General features: G+C 40.0%; 2 protein-coding genes across 2 annotated transcripts; both read right to left on the bottom strand.

The window, feature by feature from the left end:
• Nucleotides 1-6,266: 6,266 nt before the first annotated feature.
• On the bottom strand, nucleotides 6,267-7,310 carry LOC309497234 (trace amine-associated receptor 13c-like; the record flags this gene model as incomplete). The annotated part of the gene is made up of 1 exon (XM_082167468.1): nucleotides 6,267-7,310. The coding sequence occupies exon 1, from the start codon at nucleotides 7,269-7,271 to the stop codon at nucleotides 6,267-6,269; it is 1,005 nt and encodes a 334-aa protein (XP_082023594.1). The 5' UTR covers nucleotides 7,272-7,310.
• Nucleotides 7,311-16,196: 8,886 nt separating this feature from the next.
• Nucleotides 16,197-22,145, bottom strand: LOC309477062 (uncharacterized protein; the record flags this gene model as incomplete). Its single annotated transcript, XM_082140173.1, has 5 exons — nucleotides 16,197-16,268; nucleotides 18,392-18,627; nucleotides 21,246-21,500; nucleotides 21,738-21,881; nucleotides 22,085-22,145. The coding sequence occupies 5 exons, from the start codon at nucleotides 22,143-22,145 to the stop codon at nucleotides 16,197-16,199; spliced, it is 768 nt and encodes a 255-aa protein (XP_081996299.1).
• Nucleotides 22,146-22,552: the final 407 nt, after the last annotated feature.

The raw sequence follows: 22,552 nt of genomic DNA, 5'->3' as shown, positions 1-22,552 counted from the left end.
TTTGGAGCGCGCTGTGCGTTTGAATGTACAGTATCATATTTTGGAGCGCGATTGCGTTTGAAAGGAAAAATGCACCAAACATTAGGCTTTATGTTTTTACTATTATCTCATTTCATATCATCATAACGAATGGAAACATTTGAAGTAACATATGATAATCAATATATTTTTCTCTAGCGTAGTTGTTCTTGAAATCTTTTGGAAGATTTAATTTATTGTTATTATTATCTTATGCAGCACTGCGTAGCCTATGCCTACAAGGCACAACAAACCTGGTGTTCATTTTATATTGTTGGAAACGTGTGTGTACACGTGTATTCTGTGAATTTTAAAAAGAAATTTTAACCAGAAAAATCTAAAATCTATTCCCAAAATCGTGCAGCCCTACAGTTTCTCTTGATATCAGTATGTTCACAGTTTTTTCATTTTTTTTTTCTTTCAGGGACCAGATGCAACTGAGTCCTGCTGACTTCAACATTCACATGAGTCTCTGTACATGAACATGGTAAAGTGAAAATCAAACACCTTGGAAATGAAAGGTATGTTTTTAGGAATGGCACAAAGGTCTCTGTCTTTGGATCATTGTTTTCAATGTGCTCTTTTGTCATTTGTATTTTTGGAATGTGTTGTGTTGTAAATAAATCCAAACAATCTAAAAGCCATTCTTTTTTAAATCTCCTCATTCTTTGTGCAAGGTTGCTCTGAATGACAGGGCCTGATCGCTCCTAATAGGGCAGTTAGGGGAGTGTCTTTGTCTTTCTCAGGTGTAAAAAGCTTAAATATTCATGAGATGATCACGCCTCTTCGCATATGGCTTTGTCACACAAAACACGTCTTAGAAATTTTAAATCAATATATTGTCTTATCTGAATGAGCAGTCAGGGTGATTTTCACATAGTTTTGGAGCAAATATTCTAGGCTATGTCATACAATTTTCAAAAGTCTTGTGAAGAAATAATCAGTATGGGTTTCATGGCCTTATTTCAGTGAGAATTTTTTTTTGTATTTTCACAAACCACGCATAAATGTCATTATCTCAAAACTACAAACTTTTACATACATGCTGCTGATATATTATTGTAGCAGAGTTTGTGCTGAATACAGTGTAATTAGACTTTAGCCATGAAAATGTCACTAGTAACAGAAAAAAACACAAATGTCAGAGCATGTCAGAACACCTCCAGAGCCCAGAAAACAGCTCAGACCTCAGAGGGTTAAGCAACTATAGACCGATCTCAAATCTTCCTTTCATAGGCAAGATCATAGAAAAAGTTGTCTTCAATCAGCTGAACAAATTCTTAAGCTCGAATGGATACTTTGACAATTTTCAATCTGGTTTTCCGACCGCATCAGAGCACAGAGACAGCGCTCATAAAGATAATAAACGATATTCGCTTAAATACTGATTCAGGCAAATTATCAGTGCTGGTACTACTCGACCTCAGTGCTGCATTTGACACTGTCGATCATAACATACTTCTTGACAGGCTGGAAAACTGGGTGGGGCTTTCTGGGATAGTCCTAAAATGGTTCAGGTCATACTTAGATGAGAGAGGTTATTATGTGAGTATAGGAGACCATAAGTCTGAGTGGACATCAATGACATGCGGACTCCCTCAAGGCTCAATTCTTGCGCCACTCCTGTTCAACCTGTATATGCTCCCAATGAGCCAAATAATGAGAAAGAACCAAATTGCTTACCACAGCTATGCAGACGACACACAGCTGTACTTAGCCCTATCGCCTAACGATTACAGCCCAATTGACTCCCTGTGCCAATGCATTGATGAAGTCAACAGTTGGATGTGCCAAAACTTTCTTCAGTTAAACAAAGATAAAACTGAAGTCATTGCATTTGGAAACAAAGATGAAGTTCTCAAGGTGAACGCATACATTCACTCCAGGGGTCAAACAACTAAAAATCAAGTCAGGAATCTTGGTGTGACACTAGAGTCAGACCTTAGTTTCAGTAGTCATGTCAAAGCAATAACTAAATCAGCATACTATCATCTAAAAATATTGCAAGAATTAGATGCTTTGTTTCCAGACAAGACTTAGAGAAACTTGTGCATGCTTTCATCACCAGCAGGGTGGATTATTGTAATGGGCTCCTCACTGGCCTTTCCAAAAAGACCATAAGACAGTTGCAGCTCATACAGAACGCTGCCGCTAGGATTCTGAGCAGAACCAGAAAATATGAACATATCACACCAGTCCTCAGGTCTCTACACTGGCTCCCAGTTAGATTTAGGATTGATTTTAAAGTATTATTACTGGTATATAAATCATTCAATGGCCTAGGACCTCAATACATTGCAGATATGCTCACTGAATATAAACCCAACAGATCACTCAGATCATTAGGATCATATCAGCTAGAAATACCAAGGGTTCACTCTAAGCATGGTGAGTCTGCTTTTAGCTATTATGCCAGCCGCAGCTGGAACCAGCTTCCAGAAGAGATCAGATGTGCTCCTACAGTGGTCACATTCAAATCCAGACTCAAAACACTTTTGTTTAGCTATGCATTTACTGAATGAGCACTGTGCCACTGTTCGTCCGACTATACTGTACTGTACTGTATTTCATTTTATTTTTCTAAACTGTTTTAATTATTCTTATTTCTTTTTATTATTTTAACTTCTTCTATGTAAAGCACTTTGAATTGCCATTGTGTATGAAATGTGCTATATAAATAAACTTGCCTTGCCTTGCCTTGTAGTCCTCACTTAAAAAGGAGTGCAGGAATCTCTCCTTAAACTGTTTCCAGTTGATCACATCTCTCCTTTCTGCCATCCACCAATCCTTTGCAGTTCCTTTTAGTACAGCCGAGAGTGAGGCCAGGATTTCGTCATCACTGAGGGGTCGAACAACAAAGTATTCCTCACACCTCTCGATGAACAACACTGGATCATCATTAAGGGTATTGCTAAAACTGGGGAAATCAAGTTTTACAGGAGGGTTATACTGAACTAAAGATTGGTTGTTAATATGGCTGGGTTGTAGGTTATATGTCATGTTACTAGACGGAGAATGGGGTTTACTAGACTGTGGATTAGTTTCTGGTATTTTTGGGGTATATGAAGACATTCTCTGTGCTTGAAATTTTTGCTCCCATTGCCGATCTCTTCTTTTCAAACAATCTACCATTGTCTGTCCCAAATCCTTAACTAACATTTCCGATTGAAGTTTAACCCTCTCACACTCCCGTTGAACATGATATGTCATTCTATCTTCTATCTTTTTACATTGTTTGTCAAAAGTATCCCAAGAAACTTGGTCACACACCATCTGTTTGATGTCGGCCATATGACTTTCTAATGTCACAATGCTTTCATTCAGGGATGTAACTGATGAATAAGGATTGTGGTCTTCCTCTTCATCCATTTCTAATGGTGGTGGAGGAAGGAAAAGAGGGTCATCCTCAGGAACCCCACTCATAACTTTTTCATTTTCCTCATCGGAGTCGAGGTACAGATCGCTGAAGGTGTTTATCAACTCTTTCATCGGTTCTCTTCTGGCAATGAAAGGTTCAGAGGTGAAATCTGCACCAGATACAGCCTCCTCCCTATCCATGGCAGATGACGGTTGGATTGCTCTAAGTTACCAAAACACTCTAATTAAAAACCCTGATGGCCTTCGAGTCCCTGTTCGGGCGCCATTTTGTAACCGTTTTGCTATCCACTCCTAGTGAGACAGGCTACAAGATAATTTTGAGGGAGGGACTCACAGACCAAACTGGTTTTAAGAATATAAAGAGTGTAAACGGCTCAAAGATAATCCTCAACACACCAATAGAATGCTTTCAATTTATATCAGATGACTCATACAAGTATAGACACCACCCAGCAAACACTCAAGATACAACAATATAAACCCCAAAGATTCACACAAAAGCAATACTGTCATTGATGAGTAGCAATAGTAATAAGAACTGATAACATTAGTTTTTCACTGTCCTGTGATCCAGAGTTTATCCAATGTTTTATGTCTTAGTATCAATTGTTCCATTTGCAGTGATGAAGAGGAATAGAATAATAGTCCCGTGACTGAGGTGAAGCAGCAATTAGTAACCATCCACAATGACTCCAAATCCCAAATGAACGCAGTCGGGCTTGGATGCCCCTGTCCAATTGGAATTCATGTTCCTATTTGAACTTCAATCTTGAGCCTCATTGACAAAAAGGACAATAGATGATACTCAAAGAGTCCTTCTACAAACAAAACATACAAACTAGCATTAGCACGCTGGTTTCAAAACAAACAACAACCGTAAAACCCAACAAACTAAATACAGCTTACACAGGAAATAACCACAGATGACATAAATTAGACAAAGATAAACACTTACATGATTGAGCTTGAAACAATAGTTTCTCAACCTGGGGTGCGTTTCCCGTACAACTATATAGCTCTCTGCTTAACTACCATAGTACGATGCATCGTTGGAGAAATCAACTAGCTAGTCACGACTGTTTCCCGAAACCGTCTGTCGCAAAGTATCGTTCAACCACGTTGGTTTATGACGTCTCGCACGTGGTGGACTAATAACTTATTTTAATTAATCTGTTTGAGATCGAATTAACGCTAGATTTTGTCATATAAGTTACAGACATGGCATCTGAAGACCATTTCTAATTTTTCTCAGTTATTTTGCTTTATTACCAGACTCAATATTTGGCTCGTTCTTACATAGTAGAGCACGTTCGCACATGCGCAGTCTTCAAAAACGGTGCTTTAAATCTCTTGACAAACTAAAAGACATAAATTACATTTGTATGTATTCTAAATAAATAACACGGGTTGTACTGAATGTCAGCTTGCTTATTTTGCTAAAGATAAGGATTTATTCAGTCTACATCTAATGTAAACTAGAAACTATGCTTCTAACGACAGCTCGAGAGCTGTCGTTCCAACCACACAAGTTTGCAATGATGTTTGCGAACGTTCGTTTGAACGATGGTTTCGGGAAACACCAAATCGTTGAACTATGCTGATAACGACGGAACTTGCGACCATAGTTGGCTAACGATGCTTTCGGGAAACGCACCCCAGGACTCTAAACAGATTGGGTGAACTAAGAGAGAAGAACCATGCTTCCCTCTCCACACCATAACCTGACTTCTTCTCCCACATGGCTATATACAAGGGAGCATGACACATAGAGCCCCCTACTGCAGAGTAGTGGTACTACAAAAAAAAACAGTAGCCAAACTTTGAGTGGTTACATAACATTGCAAAATTTGGTAACACTTTATTTTACAGTGCCCTTGTTATATATCTGAAAAATGTATTTACCATAGTAATAACAGTAAATTATGCATAATTACATGCAACTAACCCTAAACCAAACCATAATGCTAGCCTAACCTTAAAGTACATGTTGTTAATTAATATTGCTAAGTACTTAAATATATAATTACACTAACAATGACACCTTAAAATAAAATATAACCAAAAATGTTGTTTTATTTAATGCGTGTGTGTGTGTGTGTGTGTGTGTGTGTGTGTGTGTGTGTGTGTGTGTGTGTGTGTGTGTGTGAATGAATGAATACTGTATATACACACGCACCACACATGTTGGGTGTCCATATTTTATGGGGACATAGACATAGGTCTATGGTGGAAGAGTGGGGTAACATCTCACAGCAAGAAAAGGCCAGTCTGCTACAGTCCATGAGGATGATCTGTGGGACTTACAGCAGCTCCTGGCTACACCAGATATGACAGCTTATTTTCATATTGTTCAGGGACTCACTGTTCTATTATTTTCCTCAAATGTCTGCAGAATTTGTTTAGTTTATGTCCCAGTTGTTGAATCTTTTTATGTTCATACCAATATTTATACATTAACTTTTAACTGCTTTTTCCCAGAAAATGTCTTAAAGGACATCACTTTTTTTGACCGGGTTTAGGTCTGTATGACTGTCCCGTTTTGGTCATTATGTTTTTGATAACACAGATGCAACATGACTGATGAAAGTGATTAAGCATAAAGCACATAATATCTACATTTACCATTTATTCCAGTACATTGAGGATGTATGCTGCATGCTCAGTTTATTAAATGAGCTAATTTATTACAATTTATGAACATTGTGTCGATTTATTTCAATGTGTGTGGTAAGAAGTTAAATTGAACATCAAATGCAGAAAACATACTCTCTGAAATAAGCTACATACTAAGATACATGTAGTGTAAATTACAAATATAAATCCTACAAAGATAATCATATCCTTTATGAGTGACAGCTTTACCAGTTTAATTACAATTGATGCTCTGTAAAAATATCGACCAGAGAGGATGATGGCTGAAATATCTTCAGAGTTAAGATGTGTTTAACTGTCTTTTTAAACCAGGGATAAAATAAAGCATAGATCAGAGGATTCAGACCTGAGTTTGTATACACTACCCATGTCAAAACATTTATGGTTGTGGAAGAGTTTACTGATATAGAACAGATAAAGTATGGAACATAGCAAAACATATAAACTATCACAATGATTCCTAATGTCAGAGCAGCTTTACTCTCAGATTTCCTCTTCAATGAACCTTCCGTTACACATTTACCACCCTTCATCAGAGAGTTTATAACTTTCACTTGCTGATGTGCAACATAGAAAATCCTCAAATATAAAGATATGATGAGGGTACATGGAAAAATAAAAGACACAAACAGATCAATAACAAACCAGGCAAACCCCATTGTAAGAGAACACTTTCCATAACACATGTCTGTTCTGAGTGGATTGTCAAAATATCCATTATTAATTACAAGGATAGTGTAATAAGTTGAAAAACAAACCCAGCTCAGACAGATGCCTATTAAAGTTTTAGTTGTGGTTATTTTCTGTGGGTACAGTAAAGGGTGACACACAGCCACATAACGATCAACAGCAATTAAAACTAAATTAATGAGAGATCCTGAGAAAACCAATCCAAGTATTATCATAAAAAGTTTACATAAAGTGTCTCCAAAGTACCAACACGTCTCAATCTGCCTAGAGCCCTCTACGGGTAAAAGAACTCCCATAAGCATGTCGGCCACAGCCAGAGAGAGAATAATCAGGTTTGTCGGAGTGTGAAGCTTCTTGAAGTGAGAGATGGAGATGATCACCAGCAGGTTCAGAAACACAGTCCATGCTGACAGCAATGATAAAAACACATACATGATATTGTATTCATATTTAGAGCGTTTTCCCTTGATACATGATGAGTTGACGGCAGGAAAGCAGTATTGAGTGTCATGATCCTCTGTCTCATTAGCCATGAGTGAGTCTCCTCATGTTAGGAGTTTGTTCTGCTCTCTTTCTTGTCATATAATTTATACAGTGTCTGGATCAGACGGCCCACCCATCTACTGCCCACTGATGATGTAATATAATTTTTTTTTATTTTTTTTTATTAATTTTGAAATGCAATTAAATTCTTCAGTCCAGATTAGAATTCTCTTACACTGGTCAAAAGTTAAAGCATTTTTTTTTTGCATCATTTCGTCACTGTCTTGGTATTGTTTAGGGTTTCCACATGAAAGCAATGCACAGGTGGAACAGAACTGAACACAGGTGTGGTGGTTTTTGCATCAGCCACTGTAGATCACTCTTCCTTTGAGCGGCTCCTGAAACTCATCTGAGAGGTCCCTTGGTGTGGTTAAGATGATTTCTGTGAATTAGGAATGGGGTCCAGAAATAGAGGAGTTATGTCATCCATTGGAACTCAAGAATTCTTGAGCTGTCCATAACCCTCCCAGTTTACCCTGTAAAATAGCTATTGCAATGTAATAGGTGGGCAATAACTGTCCTGTTTACAGAACACATTATCAAAAATGGTGAAATAATCTTTATACTGTACAGTGAAAAAGCTATTGAATTGAACATATGTGTAATAAAAAGGTTTCAGTTCCCAATGATATCCATTATATGGACAAAAAATACAATAAAAGTAATAAAAATACAAAAAAAGCAAAATAGTCTGGTTACCCACATTCTACAAAAGATCTCTTACCGGTTTGGTAAAACATGAGTGCGAGGGCTTTTTACAATACAGATGTCAGTCAATTGTAGTCGATCGTACCAACTGATGGGATCACACCAGGGAGCCAGATGTCTTCGATATTGTATACAAATCAAGCCAAATGAGCTTTGGCAGGTGCGCAATCCACGCGTGTATAACAGGGAAGTGGATACACCCACCATTCATTCTTTTCGCTTCGGAGCCGATCGGAGCCGATCGGTTGTTATGTCGATATCTCTAAAAGTGTACTTTAACCCTCTGAGGTCTGAGCTGTTTTCTGGGCTCTGGAGGTGGTCTGACATGCTCTGACATTTGTGTTTTTTTCTGTTACTTGTGACATTTTCATGGCTAAAGTCTGATTACACTGTATTCAGCACAAACTCTGCTACAATAATATATCAGCAGCATGTATGTATGTAAAAGTTTGTAGTTTTGAGATAATGACATTTATGCGTGGTTTGTGAAAATACAAAAAAAAATTCTCACTGAAATAAGGCCATGAAACCCATACTGATTATTTCTTCACAAGACTTTTGAAAATTGTATGACATAGCCTAGAATATTTGCTCCAAAACTATGTGAAAATCACCCTGACTGCTCATTCAGATAAGACAATATATTGATTTAAAATTTCTAAGACGTGTTTTGTGTGACAAAGCCATATGCGAAGAGGCGTGACCATCTCATGAATATGTAAGCTTTTAACACCTGAGAAAGACAAAGACACTCCCCTAACTGCCCTATTAGGAGCGATCAGGCCCTGTCATTCAGAGCAACCTTGCACAAAGAATGAGGAGATTTAAAAAAGAATGGCTTTTAGATTGTTTGGATTTATTTACAACACAACACAATCCAAAAATACAAATGACAAAAGAGCACATTGAAAACAATGATCCAAAGACAGAGACCTTTGTGCCATTCCTAAAAACATACCTTTCATTTCCAAGGTGTTTGATTTTCACTTTACCATGTTCATGTACAGAGACTCATGTGAATGTTGAAGTCAGCAGGACTCAGTTGCATCTGGTCCCTGAAAGAAAAAAAAAGAAAAGAAAAAAACTGTGAACATACTGATATCAAGAGAAACTATAGGGCTGCACGATTTTGGGAATAGATTTTAGATTTTTCTGGTTAAAATTTCTTTTTAAAATTCACAGAATACACACACACACACACGTTTCCAACAATATATATAATGAACACCAGGTTTGTTGTGCCTTGTAGGCATAGGCTACGCAGTGCTGCATAAAATAATAATAACAATAAATTAAATCTTCCAAAAGATTTCAAGAACAACTACGCTAGAGAAAAATATATTGATTATCATATGTTACTTCAAATGTTTCCATTCGTTATGATGATATGAAATTAGATAATAGTACAAACATAAAGCCTAATGTTTGGTGCATTTTTCCTTTCAAACGCAATCGCGCTCCAAAATATGATACTGTACATTCAAACCCACAGCGCGCTCCAAAATATGATACATTCAAACCCACAGCGCGCTCCAAAATATGATACATTCAAACCCACAGCGCGCTCCAAAATATGATACATTCAAACGCACAGCGCGCTCCAAAATGTGATAACATTCAAACGCCATCGCGCTCCAAAATATTAAACATTATGGTTATACATATCTATGTTTGAGCAGATATCCACAAACAGTATTTAACAGGAAACACGGGTCTAAATAGTATAATATTCACCATATATCTAGCAACAGTTCAACTGCAATGTGAAGTTTATGCAACAATACCATAAACTAATAAGTAAGAATTTCTTACCTTACATCTTTCTTGTCTTCAAATCGCGTTCTTCTTCTTCTGATGTAAATCCAATGTAAGCTCAGACGTGTCTTCCAAACTCGACGAAAAGCAGAGACTTGTGAAGTGTTTTGGTGTTTTGTGTTTGAGGTAAGGAGGGCGTTCGCGTTCCATGTGGAGATTTGCATGTGAATCTCTTTTGCGCGAGTGGGCGTGTCGAATTAAAAAGTAATTAGCAAGCGTTTGAGATACTGGACATCCTGTTGGTTTTATACAAATTACTTAAACAGAGAATATTTGTTTTCAGTTTGAATCCGATCATTTAAAAGTACACACTTAAATGTGCATAAAGGTATATGGCTCATAAATGTGTGAGAAGTATTCGCTGAGTTATGTTTCAGTTTATAGACGTGCTCAAGAAAAAAAAGTTCACCGCGACGGAGAGGCAGAACGCACACCCTGTTTATTTTCTTTATTTTACAAAAGCACACTGTTTTGATTTGATTGTAAGTGGACACATACAAAAGTAGAAATATCACAGATTCTTTTTTTATATTTCTTTTTTCTGTATAACCATAAATGACGGAGTAATTTAAGTTTATGTTGCTGCTATGTGAAAAAAATCCAGCAAAACGCGTTGGCGCGTTTCTCAACCTCAGAGGGTTAATAACAAGCCTGTGTGTCGGCACTTCTGTTGGAAGCTCTCCCAGTGCTGACGTTACAGCATGTGGCAGCGGTGATCGTGAGCTTCTGAATCTCTTAACTGCTGTTCTCACAGCAACCTTTGTGTTTGTTGGCTGACAGTCGGTTTAAGGGCGAGGAAAGTGAGTGCTTCACTTTCTGCGGCGACACTGACGGGAAACCCTGTGCAACACCCCCTGCAATGACATCCCTCTGTGCACCAGCACTGGTGAAGGGCGTTATTCCAAGGAAGTAAACACGGGTGAGTTTTTCATCTTTCTTCTCCGGAAGAAGGATGTCTTTCCACCTGTGCGCTGCTGGATGTGGTCGTTCCCTAGCCCTCTGTGATGGTCACAATTTCTGTGTCATGTGTTTGGGCATACAACACGCTGAGGCAGCTTTTGTGGATGGTGCATGTTTTCTTTGTGAAAATATGCCTATCTCGGTGTTGAGATCTAGACTCACGTTCGCTCGCGAATGTAGAGTCCCTGATTTTTGCGCCACTCCCTCGCGGGTGGTGGGAGTCAGGTGATCGCAGAGTTGTGTTTGAGGCTCTGCCCAGAGATTATTCCCCGTGGACTCATCACAACTCCTTCACATCGATATCTTTGGATTCTAGTGTTGAGCACTGATTCATCTGTAATGGGTTAATTTAGACGTTCCATTGGAAATTCACCAGGGGGATAGGATGCCGACCATTACATTTGAGGGCGAGCCGTATACTGTCGGGGACGATTCCCCCGTGCTGTCCCCCCTGGGTTGTACAGCATGGCCTGAGTCAGATCCACAGTCATCAGCTATGCTGAAACGGGACGCCGAGGCTGTTTGGCTCGAGTGGAATCCTCCGCCCGGGCCCGCTCATCTGGATGATTGGTTTCTTGGAGCGGGTCGGGCTCTGCCCACCGCTTCAGGACCTTTCTTTCCCGAGATGCATGGGGAGCTAACCAGGTCATCACCCTTTACTGCCTTAAGTGACCAGGATGGCTCCTCCCCCCTCGTTACCCTTGAGTGCGGTGCGACAAGTGGTTATACGGCGATCCCTCCGGTGGAGCGGGCTGTTCTGGAACAACTGTGTCCGGCGGCCGCTACATCCGGCTCTGGAGAACCGTGTTTCCCCTCACAGGCTCTGGAGTCGTTGTCTGCTTTGTCAGACGCGGCTCATGGAGCCTGTGGACAAGCTGCTGCCTCTATGCATGCCTTGGCCTTGTTACAGCTTTTTCAGGCTAAAACACTCCAGGACGTGCAAAAGGGTAGGCCAGACTGTCAGCTCATGGGTGAGCTCAGTAAGGCAACCGACTTGGCTCTTCTGAGCACAAGTGTGGCAACCTGCGTGATCGGTCTGGCAATGTCCACTCTGGTGGTTCAGCAGCACGATCATTGGCTCAGTCTGGTTGATATGGAGGATGCGGACAAGGTTCGGATCCTGGACTCCCCAATTTCCCAGACGGGGTTGTTCGGCGACACTACAGTGGGTGGTGCCCAACAGCCTTCTGTAGCTCAGTCGCAGGTGGAGGAAGCCCGACTCACCCTGCCGCGACGGCCTGCTGAGGATCTCACCCCGTCGCCACTAGCAGTCACTCCACCAGCACATCGCCGAGGGCTCCCCCCTAAGGCAGCACAGCCTGTTAGGCCCCCACCACAGCTTGGGCCTCAGCATAGAGCTAGCCGCAGGCAGGCTGCCCAGCCTGTGTCAGATCTTGCCAGTCCAGGAGGCAAGAGTAAGCGTCCCTGATACAGGCCACCCAGGGTTGGGGACAAAAGTTTGTCTGGTGGTTGTTGTTCCACCATTGTCTCTCCAGAGTACAGTGGTTTCCGAATCGCCAAAGGGACAGAAATTCTCAACCCTGGGTTTCAAGAGGTTCAGATTATCAGACACCCCAGATCGGTCTGGCCTGCCTCAATCCCCTCTTGTGTCGCCAGTTGGCAGACGAGTACGGTTCAAGGACCCAGGTTTGCATCCTCCCGTACTCAATGCCACCAAGTAGTGGCAGGTTCATGTGATATATACACAGACCCCCCTCCGGAACGCCTTAGGGCCCTCCGTGTTGGTTCCCTGCCCTCCACTTCGCTGCCCTCCTCCTGGTACGTCAGTGGTGCCACGAGCCCCCCTGGTACAATATTGGGCACCATTTCTCTTCTGAGATACAGTTAAGATCTGGTGTACCTCAGGGATTGATTCTTGGTCCAGCGTTGTTTTCTCTTTATCTGCTTCCATTGGGGTCTATCTTTAGTAAATATGGGGTCTCTTTCCATCTGTACGCAGATGATACTCAGATTTATATTCCTTTAAAGCGTGGTAATAAGAACGCCTTTAAGCCTATTCTGGATTGTCTGGAGGAGCTAAAACTTTGGCTGGCAACAAACTTCTTGAGCCTCAATGAGAGTAAAACTGAATTCATTGTGTTTGGTCCGACTGAACAATGTGTATACGATTTCGATAGTACATCTCTGTCACCATACAGTACCTCATGTGTCAGAAATTTGGGTGTTTTGTTTGACAATAACCTCAAATTTGATAAGCAGATAAGCACAGTGGTTAAGTCTTGTTTCTACCATATTCGTCTTCTTTCAAAAGTAAAGCCATTTCTATCTCTAAAGAAGCTTGAAATAGCCATGCACGCATTTGTAACATCTCGGCTTGACTATTGCAACTCTTTGTATGTCGGTGTTTCTCAGTTTTGTGTTTCTCGCCTGCAGTTAGTCCAAAATGCAGCAGCCCGGCTTCTCACAGGAAAGCGCAAATACGAGAATATTACGCCGGTTTTAATTTCACTTCATTGGTTGCCAGTTAAGTATAGAATCGACTACAAAATCTTAATGTTTGTTTTTCAATCTTTACATAGTCTGGCCCCACAGTACTTAACTGATTTGTTACAGCCTTACATTTCATCAAGATCACTCAGATCTACTAATTTTAATTTGTTGCAAGTGCCTAGGACAAGACTAAAAACCAGAGGTGACCGTGCCTTTTCTGTTGTTGGTCCAAAGCTATGGAACGATCTCCCGCTTTACATCAGAACTGCCCCAACCTTGTCTGTTTTTAAGTCCACTCTTAAAACCTATCTGTTTTCCTTAGTGTTTAACATCCCTTGAATTATTGCTCTGTGTTTCTGGCCTTAGGAACCTCGCCTGTGTTTACAGCTTGTATGTTACTATGTTTTATAAATTTGTGTCTTTCTTACTGTGTATTTATTTGTGGTATCTATAGTGTTGTAAAGCACTTTGGTCAACTTCGGTTGTTTTTAAATTGTGCTCTATAAATAAAGATTGTATTGTATTGTATTGGTACGTCCAGCTGGCTCCTGAGCACCATTGCATGCGGCTACACAATTCAGTTCCACTGACACCCACCCAGATTTGCTGGCGTTCGCTCCACGGTTGTGAAGAGCAGATCTGCCCCAATCTTGCGTGCGGAAATTGCTGTCCTACTGGCGAAGGATGCAATAGAACCGGTGTCTGTAGCCAACATGAAGCGAGGGTTTTACAGCCCTAACCCCCAATTTCCACCAACTGCGGAACGGCTGCGGATCCGCTCCGGAACGGCGGCGGAGTCAATAGGTTTCCATTAAAGTCAATGTGTGTATTTTCACTGACTGCGGAACGGCTGCGTTCCGACTCCGTCCCAGCTCCGGCGATCCGCAGCCCTCCGGAGCAGATACGCAGAGCTTCTATTTTTGCCGGATGCCGCAGCCGTTACGCAGCAATTCAACACAGGGCAGATTGTGCGGGACAGGTTATATCGCGCGATCATACGTGAATCTCGTGGGTCCTCGTGACTTCAGCTGTCAGTCATGGCCGCAGCCGTTCCGCATCAAATCCGGACCTGGACCCGCAGTTGGTGGAAATGCAGGGTTACTTCATTGTGCCAAAGAAAGGAGGTGGATTAAGACCAATCTTGGACCTACGCATCTTGAATCGGGCCCTTTACAAGCTCCCGTTCAAGATGATAGTACTCAAGGACATATGCAGATGTGTCCGTCCAGGAGATTGGTTTGCAGCGGTAGACCTGAAGGACGCGTACCTTCACGTCTCCATCCTGCCGCAACACAGGCCATTCCTGAGGTTTGCGTTCGAGGATCGGGCGTATCAGTACAAAGTCCTACCCTTTGGACTGTCTCTGTCCCCCTACGTCTTTACGAAGCTTGCGGAGGCGGCCATTTCTCCCTTGAGAGAACAGGGCGTAGAACTACCTCGACGGCTGGCTGATACTGGCTCGGTCGCGGGAACAGTTGTGCGAACACAGAGACTTGCTGCTCCAGCATATTAGTCTATTGGGTCTTCAGGTCAACTGGGAAAAGAGCAAGCTCACCTCCGGGCAGAGCATCTCTTTTCTCGGTATGGAGTTGGACTCGGTCAAACAGACGGCACGTCTAACAGAGGATAGTGCCCAGTCGATGCTGAACTGCTTGGATACGTTCAAGAGCAGGAAGGTGGTTCCACTGAAATACTTTCAGAGGCTCCTGAGGCATATGGCTTCCGCAATGGCAGTCACGCCGCTGGGGTTGTTACATATGAGACCACTTCAGCATTGGCTTCTTGGCCGGGTCCCATGGAGGGCGTGGAAAGACGGCAGGTTCCTGGTTGCGATTTCTTGAACTTGCCGGAAAACCTTCCAACCTTGGTCAGACGCTGTGTTTCTCCGGTCCGGTGTGTCCATGATACAAGCGTCCAGACATGTGGTGGTGTTCACAGATGCCTCCAAGACAGGTTGGGGGGCCACGCACGATGGGTATGCAGTAGCAGGATGCTGGACAGGTCCTCAGCTGCATTGGCATATCAATTGCCTCGAGTTGTTAGCGTTACTACTTGCTTTGAGACGCCTCAAAACGCCGCTGCTCAGCAAGCATAAACTGGTCAGATCGGACAATACCACGACCGTGTCATACATCAACAAGCAAGGTGGTGCACGTTCACATCATCTGACACAACTCACCCGTCTTCTTCTTTTGGTGGAGTCAGAAGCATCTGAGGTCGCTTCGTGCCATTCATATTGGAAAGAAAAGAAAATAGTGTCACAGTAAGTTCAGTGATCAGTAATTCAGTTTTATTTTTGTTGTAAAAAAGTTTAGTTTAAGAGTAAAAGTTAAATAATTTAGTTAATTTGTATATATAGCCGCTCTGGAGAAAACAGTGATGTCATCGTCCAGCTCAGTTAGGTTCTCATAAAATGGTGTCAATGCAGGCAGATCAATAATATTGTTGAATATTAAATAAAATGGTGCCAACTAAGCAAGCCAAAAGCCAATGGCGACAAAGGCAACAGTGGCAAAGAACCAAAACTCCATCAGGTGACAGAATGGAGAAAAAAAACCTTGGGAGAACCCAGGCTCAGTCGGGGGCCAGTTCTCCTCTGGCCAACGAGTGAACAGTGTATGATTATGATCCAGGCAGCTTTACAGGTCAGAAGTCAGATTGGATTGGAACATTCAGAATATTATCTAGTTCCATTTGGAGTCATCACGCACGTATGGAGACGGGTTTGTTGATGATCAGTGCCGATGGCTGTCGTGATGAGGCCGTCACAGGGGAGAGGCTAGTTGACACAATCTCTGCTGACACTTCAGGGATGCGTTGTGGTTGTGTCTATGTGCAGGTCCTCCATCTGATCTGGATAAGGCCCAGATTGGCTGACTTCATCATGCGTTGTGGGTCGTGTCTACATGCAGGTCCACCATCTGATCTGGATACGGCCAGAGTCCACCTCACTTCAGGAAACGCAGAGACTGGTTGACACTTCAGCACTGCGTTGTCATCGGGTCCAGCCGAAGGTCCTTTATCAGATCTGGATACGGCCTGGATCCGGCAGGCTGCGGTAAACCGGTATAAGCAGAGAGACTAATATTGGCGTAGATGCCAGGGGCGTAATTTGTGACACTAATAGTGAGATACAACCACGATCGGATGATAAGAGCAAATCATTTGTGACTCTAACGAGAGCTGTCTCGGTACTATGGTACGGTCTAAATCCGGACTGGAAATCCTCGCAGATATCATTTCTGTCAAGACTGCAGATGCCCAACACCTATGAAGAGACGGTGCCAAACCCCGCAAAGACTTCAGATGATGCAAACTCTGAATCAACATGCACCAGTGCTATCTTTTCTAAATGTCATAATCGTTTATTATTAAGTATTCATTACTTCAATGAGCTCATTGTTTCTGCATTAAATTATTTCATTGTTTAAATATTTTTTTTAGCTAACTGTGACTTTGTATATACATTTTTGAAATACATAACTTAGACAGTTGGCTCTAAATTGTAATATGGACTCATGCACTTTCTGTAAAGCTGCTTTGAAATGTGTATTGTGGAAAGCGTTATACAAACAAACGTGAATTGAATTGAATTGTGCCTCATGAGTGCTTACTTGGAAAACCCTGAATGAAGCCATATTTTTTATTTTGAATCAGATTGTTACTTTAAATGTAGCAGCACAAATCATGAAGGTTGCAGCTGTTAAGCTGTGTGTCCTGAGTGACTATTTTGGTCACATATTATGAAGTTTGACGATTCACTGCACTTTGAAAAATTCACTGCAACCTTTGGTGTGGGCCTCTCACAAAGGTCACATGGTTTGTTGTTTTGGTAACACTTTATTTTGATGGTCCCCCTTTAGATAGTCTATTGATAGTCTGCTGACTATAACTTACTTCACAAGTACTTATCTACTTACTCTCATCAGGTTAGTATCTGTAGATTGTCTATTAAATGTTTGTAGCAATCATTACACTGTATGTAACATGTAAACTGCTATTAAACATTCTGTCAGTAAAGTGTTACCAATGTGTTATCAATTTAGGTTGTAGATGTTCAACAGCGTATTTGTAGATATGCAACAAATCCTCAAGAGGTTCTCAATAGTACTTTAAATAGTCAGCATGTAGATATTAACCAATGTATCAACAGACTTTCAGTTAACATGCAGTTGTCTATAAGTAGCAACACAACATCATTTCAAATGAACCTCAAGTATAAATCTGCTTAGTTATACTTGATCTTTTGCTTTCGCAAGGATTTTCAGAAGTGCTCTACTAACTGTTTGTTGCATATACATTTTAGGTTGTAGATGTTCAACAGCGTATTTGCAGACATGCAACAAATCCTCAACAGGTTCTTAGTACTTTAAAGTACAGCAAAGCAAGAGCTTTTAAGTAGTCAGCATGTAGCTATTAACCAATGTATCAACAGACTTTCAGTTAACATGCAGTTGTCTATAAGTAGCAACACAACATCATTTCAAATGAACCTTAAGTATATATCTGGTTAGTTACACTTGATATTTTGCTTTCGCAAGGATTTTCAGAAGTGCTCTACTAACTGTTTGTTGCATATAAATAACCTTTCAGTAAACTGTCATTTTACTTTGAGGTAAATTCATATATTCATCTGTTGCCACATTTGGCCCATCAAAATGAAGTGAAAATCTAAGAAATGCTGTTGAATGACTCTTACAGGCCAGCATCACAGGTTAAAGTCAGTTGATTTTCAGCAGACAGTCAATAGATAGTAAGTACCGACACTGATGAGTATTTGGTTTAAGATTAAGAAAATAACAGTACCACAGTAATTACATATCTGCCAAATGGGAAATAAATACCAGAGTCATTAGTTTGTTCATTAAACTGCTTTTAATGAAATGCTGTAAAAAAAAAAAAAAAGTAACGAGAGAGGACCAAACATGGATTCAAAAAAGATTCTGTTTTCAGTAAACTGCTTAGCCTAGAATGACAAAAAAAAGCTTTTGTAACAAAAAAATTGTACCTACAGGTCACTGTAGGTAGGATCACTGCAAATAACATTTAACAAGGAAATATAAACATCCTCTTTGTGAACATACAGTAGCAAACCAAATTTTCTCTAACATTATTTATTTAGGCAAAAAGGCAAAAGTGAACCCTTTATTTTCATTGCTAGCACTTTTTTTTTTACGTCCCCCACAATGTGTTCTCTGCACTTCTCAGCGAACTCGGCTAGCTTCCCTGGGGTGAAGCTTATGCTGTTGAACTGGACCCTGTCCGCAAAGTACAGCTCCGCGATAGGGGCGAGCTGAGCCACTGCATTCCGAGAGACACCTTCTTTTCTGAAGGCTTTGGTCATGGTTGCTCCACGTCGCGTTAACTTCAAAAGCCTTTTGTATCGATGTATAACATCACGAACATTGTTGGCTGAAAAACAATCAAAACAAACAAAAGTGAATACCTCAATAAGAGAGATCCCCCCTAAAAAAAAAAATTTGTTGAAAAGAGTTTAACCCATTTAACCCACTGTGAAAGAAATTTCATATTTAATATGTGTGTGACCATCATATGACAGTAAAAGAGCACACACAATAGTTATTCTAATATGGAATGGTAAAAAGTTCTGGTACGTTAGCCTCCACTCAAGGATAAAATATGAGGAACAAGTCTAAGAAGTCTAAGTTTACACGACAACAGTGTTTTGGGTGCCTGAAACACAAACTTTTGGAAACGGGTTTCAAAGTGCAAGTTTTTGAAAACGGAAACAGTTTGTTGTTTGTAAACAACAAAAATGTGAATCTCTGAAAACGATGACGTCATGTACATGTGTATTATGTGTTCTGTCTATAGTGTTTCATTGCCATCTAATGGCCTGGCAGCAGAATACAGCGTTTTTAATCGTTTTCGCAGACCTGTGTGAATGGAGATCGCTTTGACAATGGTGTTGTCTGTATGCGAGAAAAAAAAAAAAAAAAAAAAAAAAAATCCACTTTAAGCATATCGTTGTCGTGTAAACATACCCTAGAATGCTCCATCATTGACCTAGAAAGATAACATTCTGGGAGTCAAGACTATAAAGGAGAAAGGATGCCCTCCCCTCACTGTCACACTCTGCAGACACTGTGTGACTGTACGACTGCTGGCCTTTTATTGCAAGAAAATATACCTCATCAAAGACATATATAGTATATTTGTCTCTTATTCAGAATTGATTATTGTTTATTTGCAACAACACCACCTTCAAATAATTTGACATGGATATTTTTCTTAAGTTTGTTTGGTTTATTTTTCCAGATAAAGTTAAAAAGTATATTATCCATTTGTAAACATATTTTTAGGGGGACTAAGCTAAGAAAAAAGTACTCAGCTGTTGAGACCTGATTAAAACTCCTCCATGTATAGAAAGATGTTTGAATATTGTTCTGAGAGGTAAAGCTGATAGGTTTTCTTCATGACTTGATAAATATTTGATTGAGTACTTGTCTCCTGGATATTTTATACTGCCATTGTTTAATTAGTTTGTTTTAATATTTTTATGACCCAAGAACTTAGTCTAATTTGCTCATTAAAGAAACTGTTTTGGAGTATGACGTTGTTCTGACAGGACAACCAGTAGCCTTCATCCAATCTGAATCAGTAGCCTTCATCCAATCTGGACTAGCAACTAGATTAAAGACTCACAAGGTTTTTCACTCGGCACTGAAAATTTTGAGGAATTATTAATATCGGTCCCACTTTATATTAGGTGTCTTTAAATGGATACTCCACTTTTTTTGGAAATAGGCTCATTTTACAACTCCCCCAGAGTTAAACAGTTGAGTTTTACCGTTTTCGAATCCATTCAGCCGATCTCCGGGTCTGGCGGTACCACTTTTAGCATAGCTTAGCATAGATCATTGAATCGGACATGACCATTAGCATCTCTCTCAAAAAAATGACCAAAGAGTTTCGGAATTTTTCCTATTTAAAACTTGACTCTTCTGTAGTTACATCATGTTCTAAGACCGACGGAAAATGAAAAGTTGCAATTTTCTAGGCTGATATGGCTAGGAACTATACTCTCATTCCTGCGTAACAATCAAGAAACTTTGCATGAGTCCAGCAGGCGTAATGATATGACGCAGCGCCTGAAAATAGTCCCCAGCTCAGTAACTTCCAACGTGACCGGGACTAAGTTTGTCTAACCTATTACACCTATTTTCAGGGGCTGCGTCATATTATTACGCCTGCTGGACTCATGGTACGGCAGCAAAGTTTCTTGATTATTACGCAGGAATGAGAGTATAGTTCCTAGCCATATCAGCCTAGAAAATCGCAATTTACATTTGCCGTCGGTCTTAGTACACGATGTAACTACAGAAGAGTCAAGTTTTAAATAGGAAAAATATAATTTTTTTGAGAGAGATGCTAATGGTCCTGTCCGATTCAATGATCTATGCTAAGCTATGCTAAAAGTGGTACCGCCAGACCCGGAGTGCGGATGAATGGATTAGAAAACGGTAAAACTCAACTCCTTAACTCTGGGGGAGTTGTAAAATGAGCCTATTTCCAAAAAAAAGTGGAGTATCCCTTTAACTAAGTACTTAAAAAATATTAATTGTTAGGTACAATGTACTTACTGTGTTTATGTTGCATTGTTAAACACTTTTGCTGCTATTGAGGTGGGACACGGGTAATATATATATATATAATGTATATATGAATATAATATATATGTGTATTGTCATATGCTATTTTGTTTGTTTAAAATGGTTATTACAGTACTTGTCAGTGTAATACTGTGTAACCTAGAGAGTTTATTCACTCTGAACATATTTGGAACAAAATTATTTGATGGTTTACTAAATTATTTAAATTACTGTCTTTTCGCACACAAATATATCACGACTAATGTAAATGACTCAAGTCCTGGAATGTATCACATCACTCCTGCATCCTTTTTGAAGCTTGGAAGCTCCACCCCCCTTAATTTTAATTGCATGGAAATCAGCTTCCAGTAAGTGAAACAACTATCTCTATAAAAACTTTGTGTGAGCTGTGTTTACCTCGTTTTATCTTGTCATATTCATTCTTGTCCTTCCTCTTGTTCTTCTTATGTTTCTTGCTTTTGTTTTTCTTGTTTTTGCTTTTCTTTGCTTTTCTTTTTTGACGAGTCCCTTCTGAACTTGAACTTGAAGAGGAGTCATCACAAGATTCTTCTGTGACTGATGATTCTACATCAGTTGATGTGTTCCCATCACTAGATAGGTCAACACCGCCAGTGTCTTCATGTGCCACTGATGTTTTAGGAATTAGATCATCTGAAGGAGGAAATATAACAAATATTACATCAAAATCAATACAAATGCAATATGCATTTTCGAGTTCCTTTTCCATTGTATGATACATAAAAGGAAATTTAGGTGCACTATCTGAAACAGTGCTCAAAATAAATTTTAAGAATACAAATATGGAAACCACACATCTAAAATATATAATCTATACAATCCAATGTATATATTAGTGTAAAGATTATACAATGAATGTTGAGCCGTTACTTTGCTGTGCTGAAAGCTCCACTACTTGCTGCCGAAGCTCACTGTTCAGGGCTTCCAACTCATTCACTTTATTTTGTAATACTTCCACCTTGTTCTGCCACATCAGTATTTCTTGTTTTATTGGCTTCATTGTATTCACTGGAGCTAAAACAACAACAAAAACACAGTGATAACACATTTATGTAGTTTACAGAGTTAACAGCACTATAACGGAGGAGTATATAAATATATTAAGAGAAAACAGATTTCCTATACATTGAAGGGCACAAATAAAACTAAAGAAACCAGGGTAGCAAGTGTAAGAACTGCTATTTGATAAAATGATTACTGTTTGACAAATGACTTACCTTCACATTTATCCTCTAGACTTTCTACGTTGCGTTTTTTACGGGTGTTGTAATGTGACATCTAATAATCAAAAAATAAATACATTAATAAATCATGTCACATACAGTAGCATGCATCCAATCAACGTACCAATGTTCAGGGTAAGACCAGGCCAATTGCATAAACAGTCTTTATGGTAAGAACTAGTCTGACTAACTATCGGTCTTAGATTTGACCCAAATTTTTATGCATTGACTTAAAATAGTTATAACAAGTCTTAAAAAAAAAAATAGATGACTAACTTTTAATAACTAAGCAGTTTGTGCAACAGGCCCCAGTCTTCCTGACTAATGACTAAATGACAAAGTTTATTTTTTAACACTTTATCATTGTTATATTTCTGATATACTTGTATGCAAAAAAAAAAAAAAAAGAAAAAAAAAAAGATTTATGCTTTTAGCCATAAAAACTAGTTTACTTCAAGTGAT

The sequence above is a fragment of the Leuciscus leuciscus genome (assembly GCF_965113295.1).
Source record: "Leuciscus leuciscus genome assembly, chromosome: 1".
Classification (NCBI taxonomy): Eukaryota; Metazoa; Chordata; class Actinopteri; order Cypriniformes; family Leuciscidae; genus Leuciscus; species Leuciscus leuciscus.
Note: the sequence above shows the minus strand (reverse complement) of the source record. Positions and strands in the feature narration are given on the sequence as shown.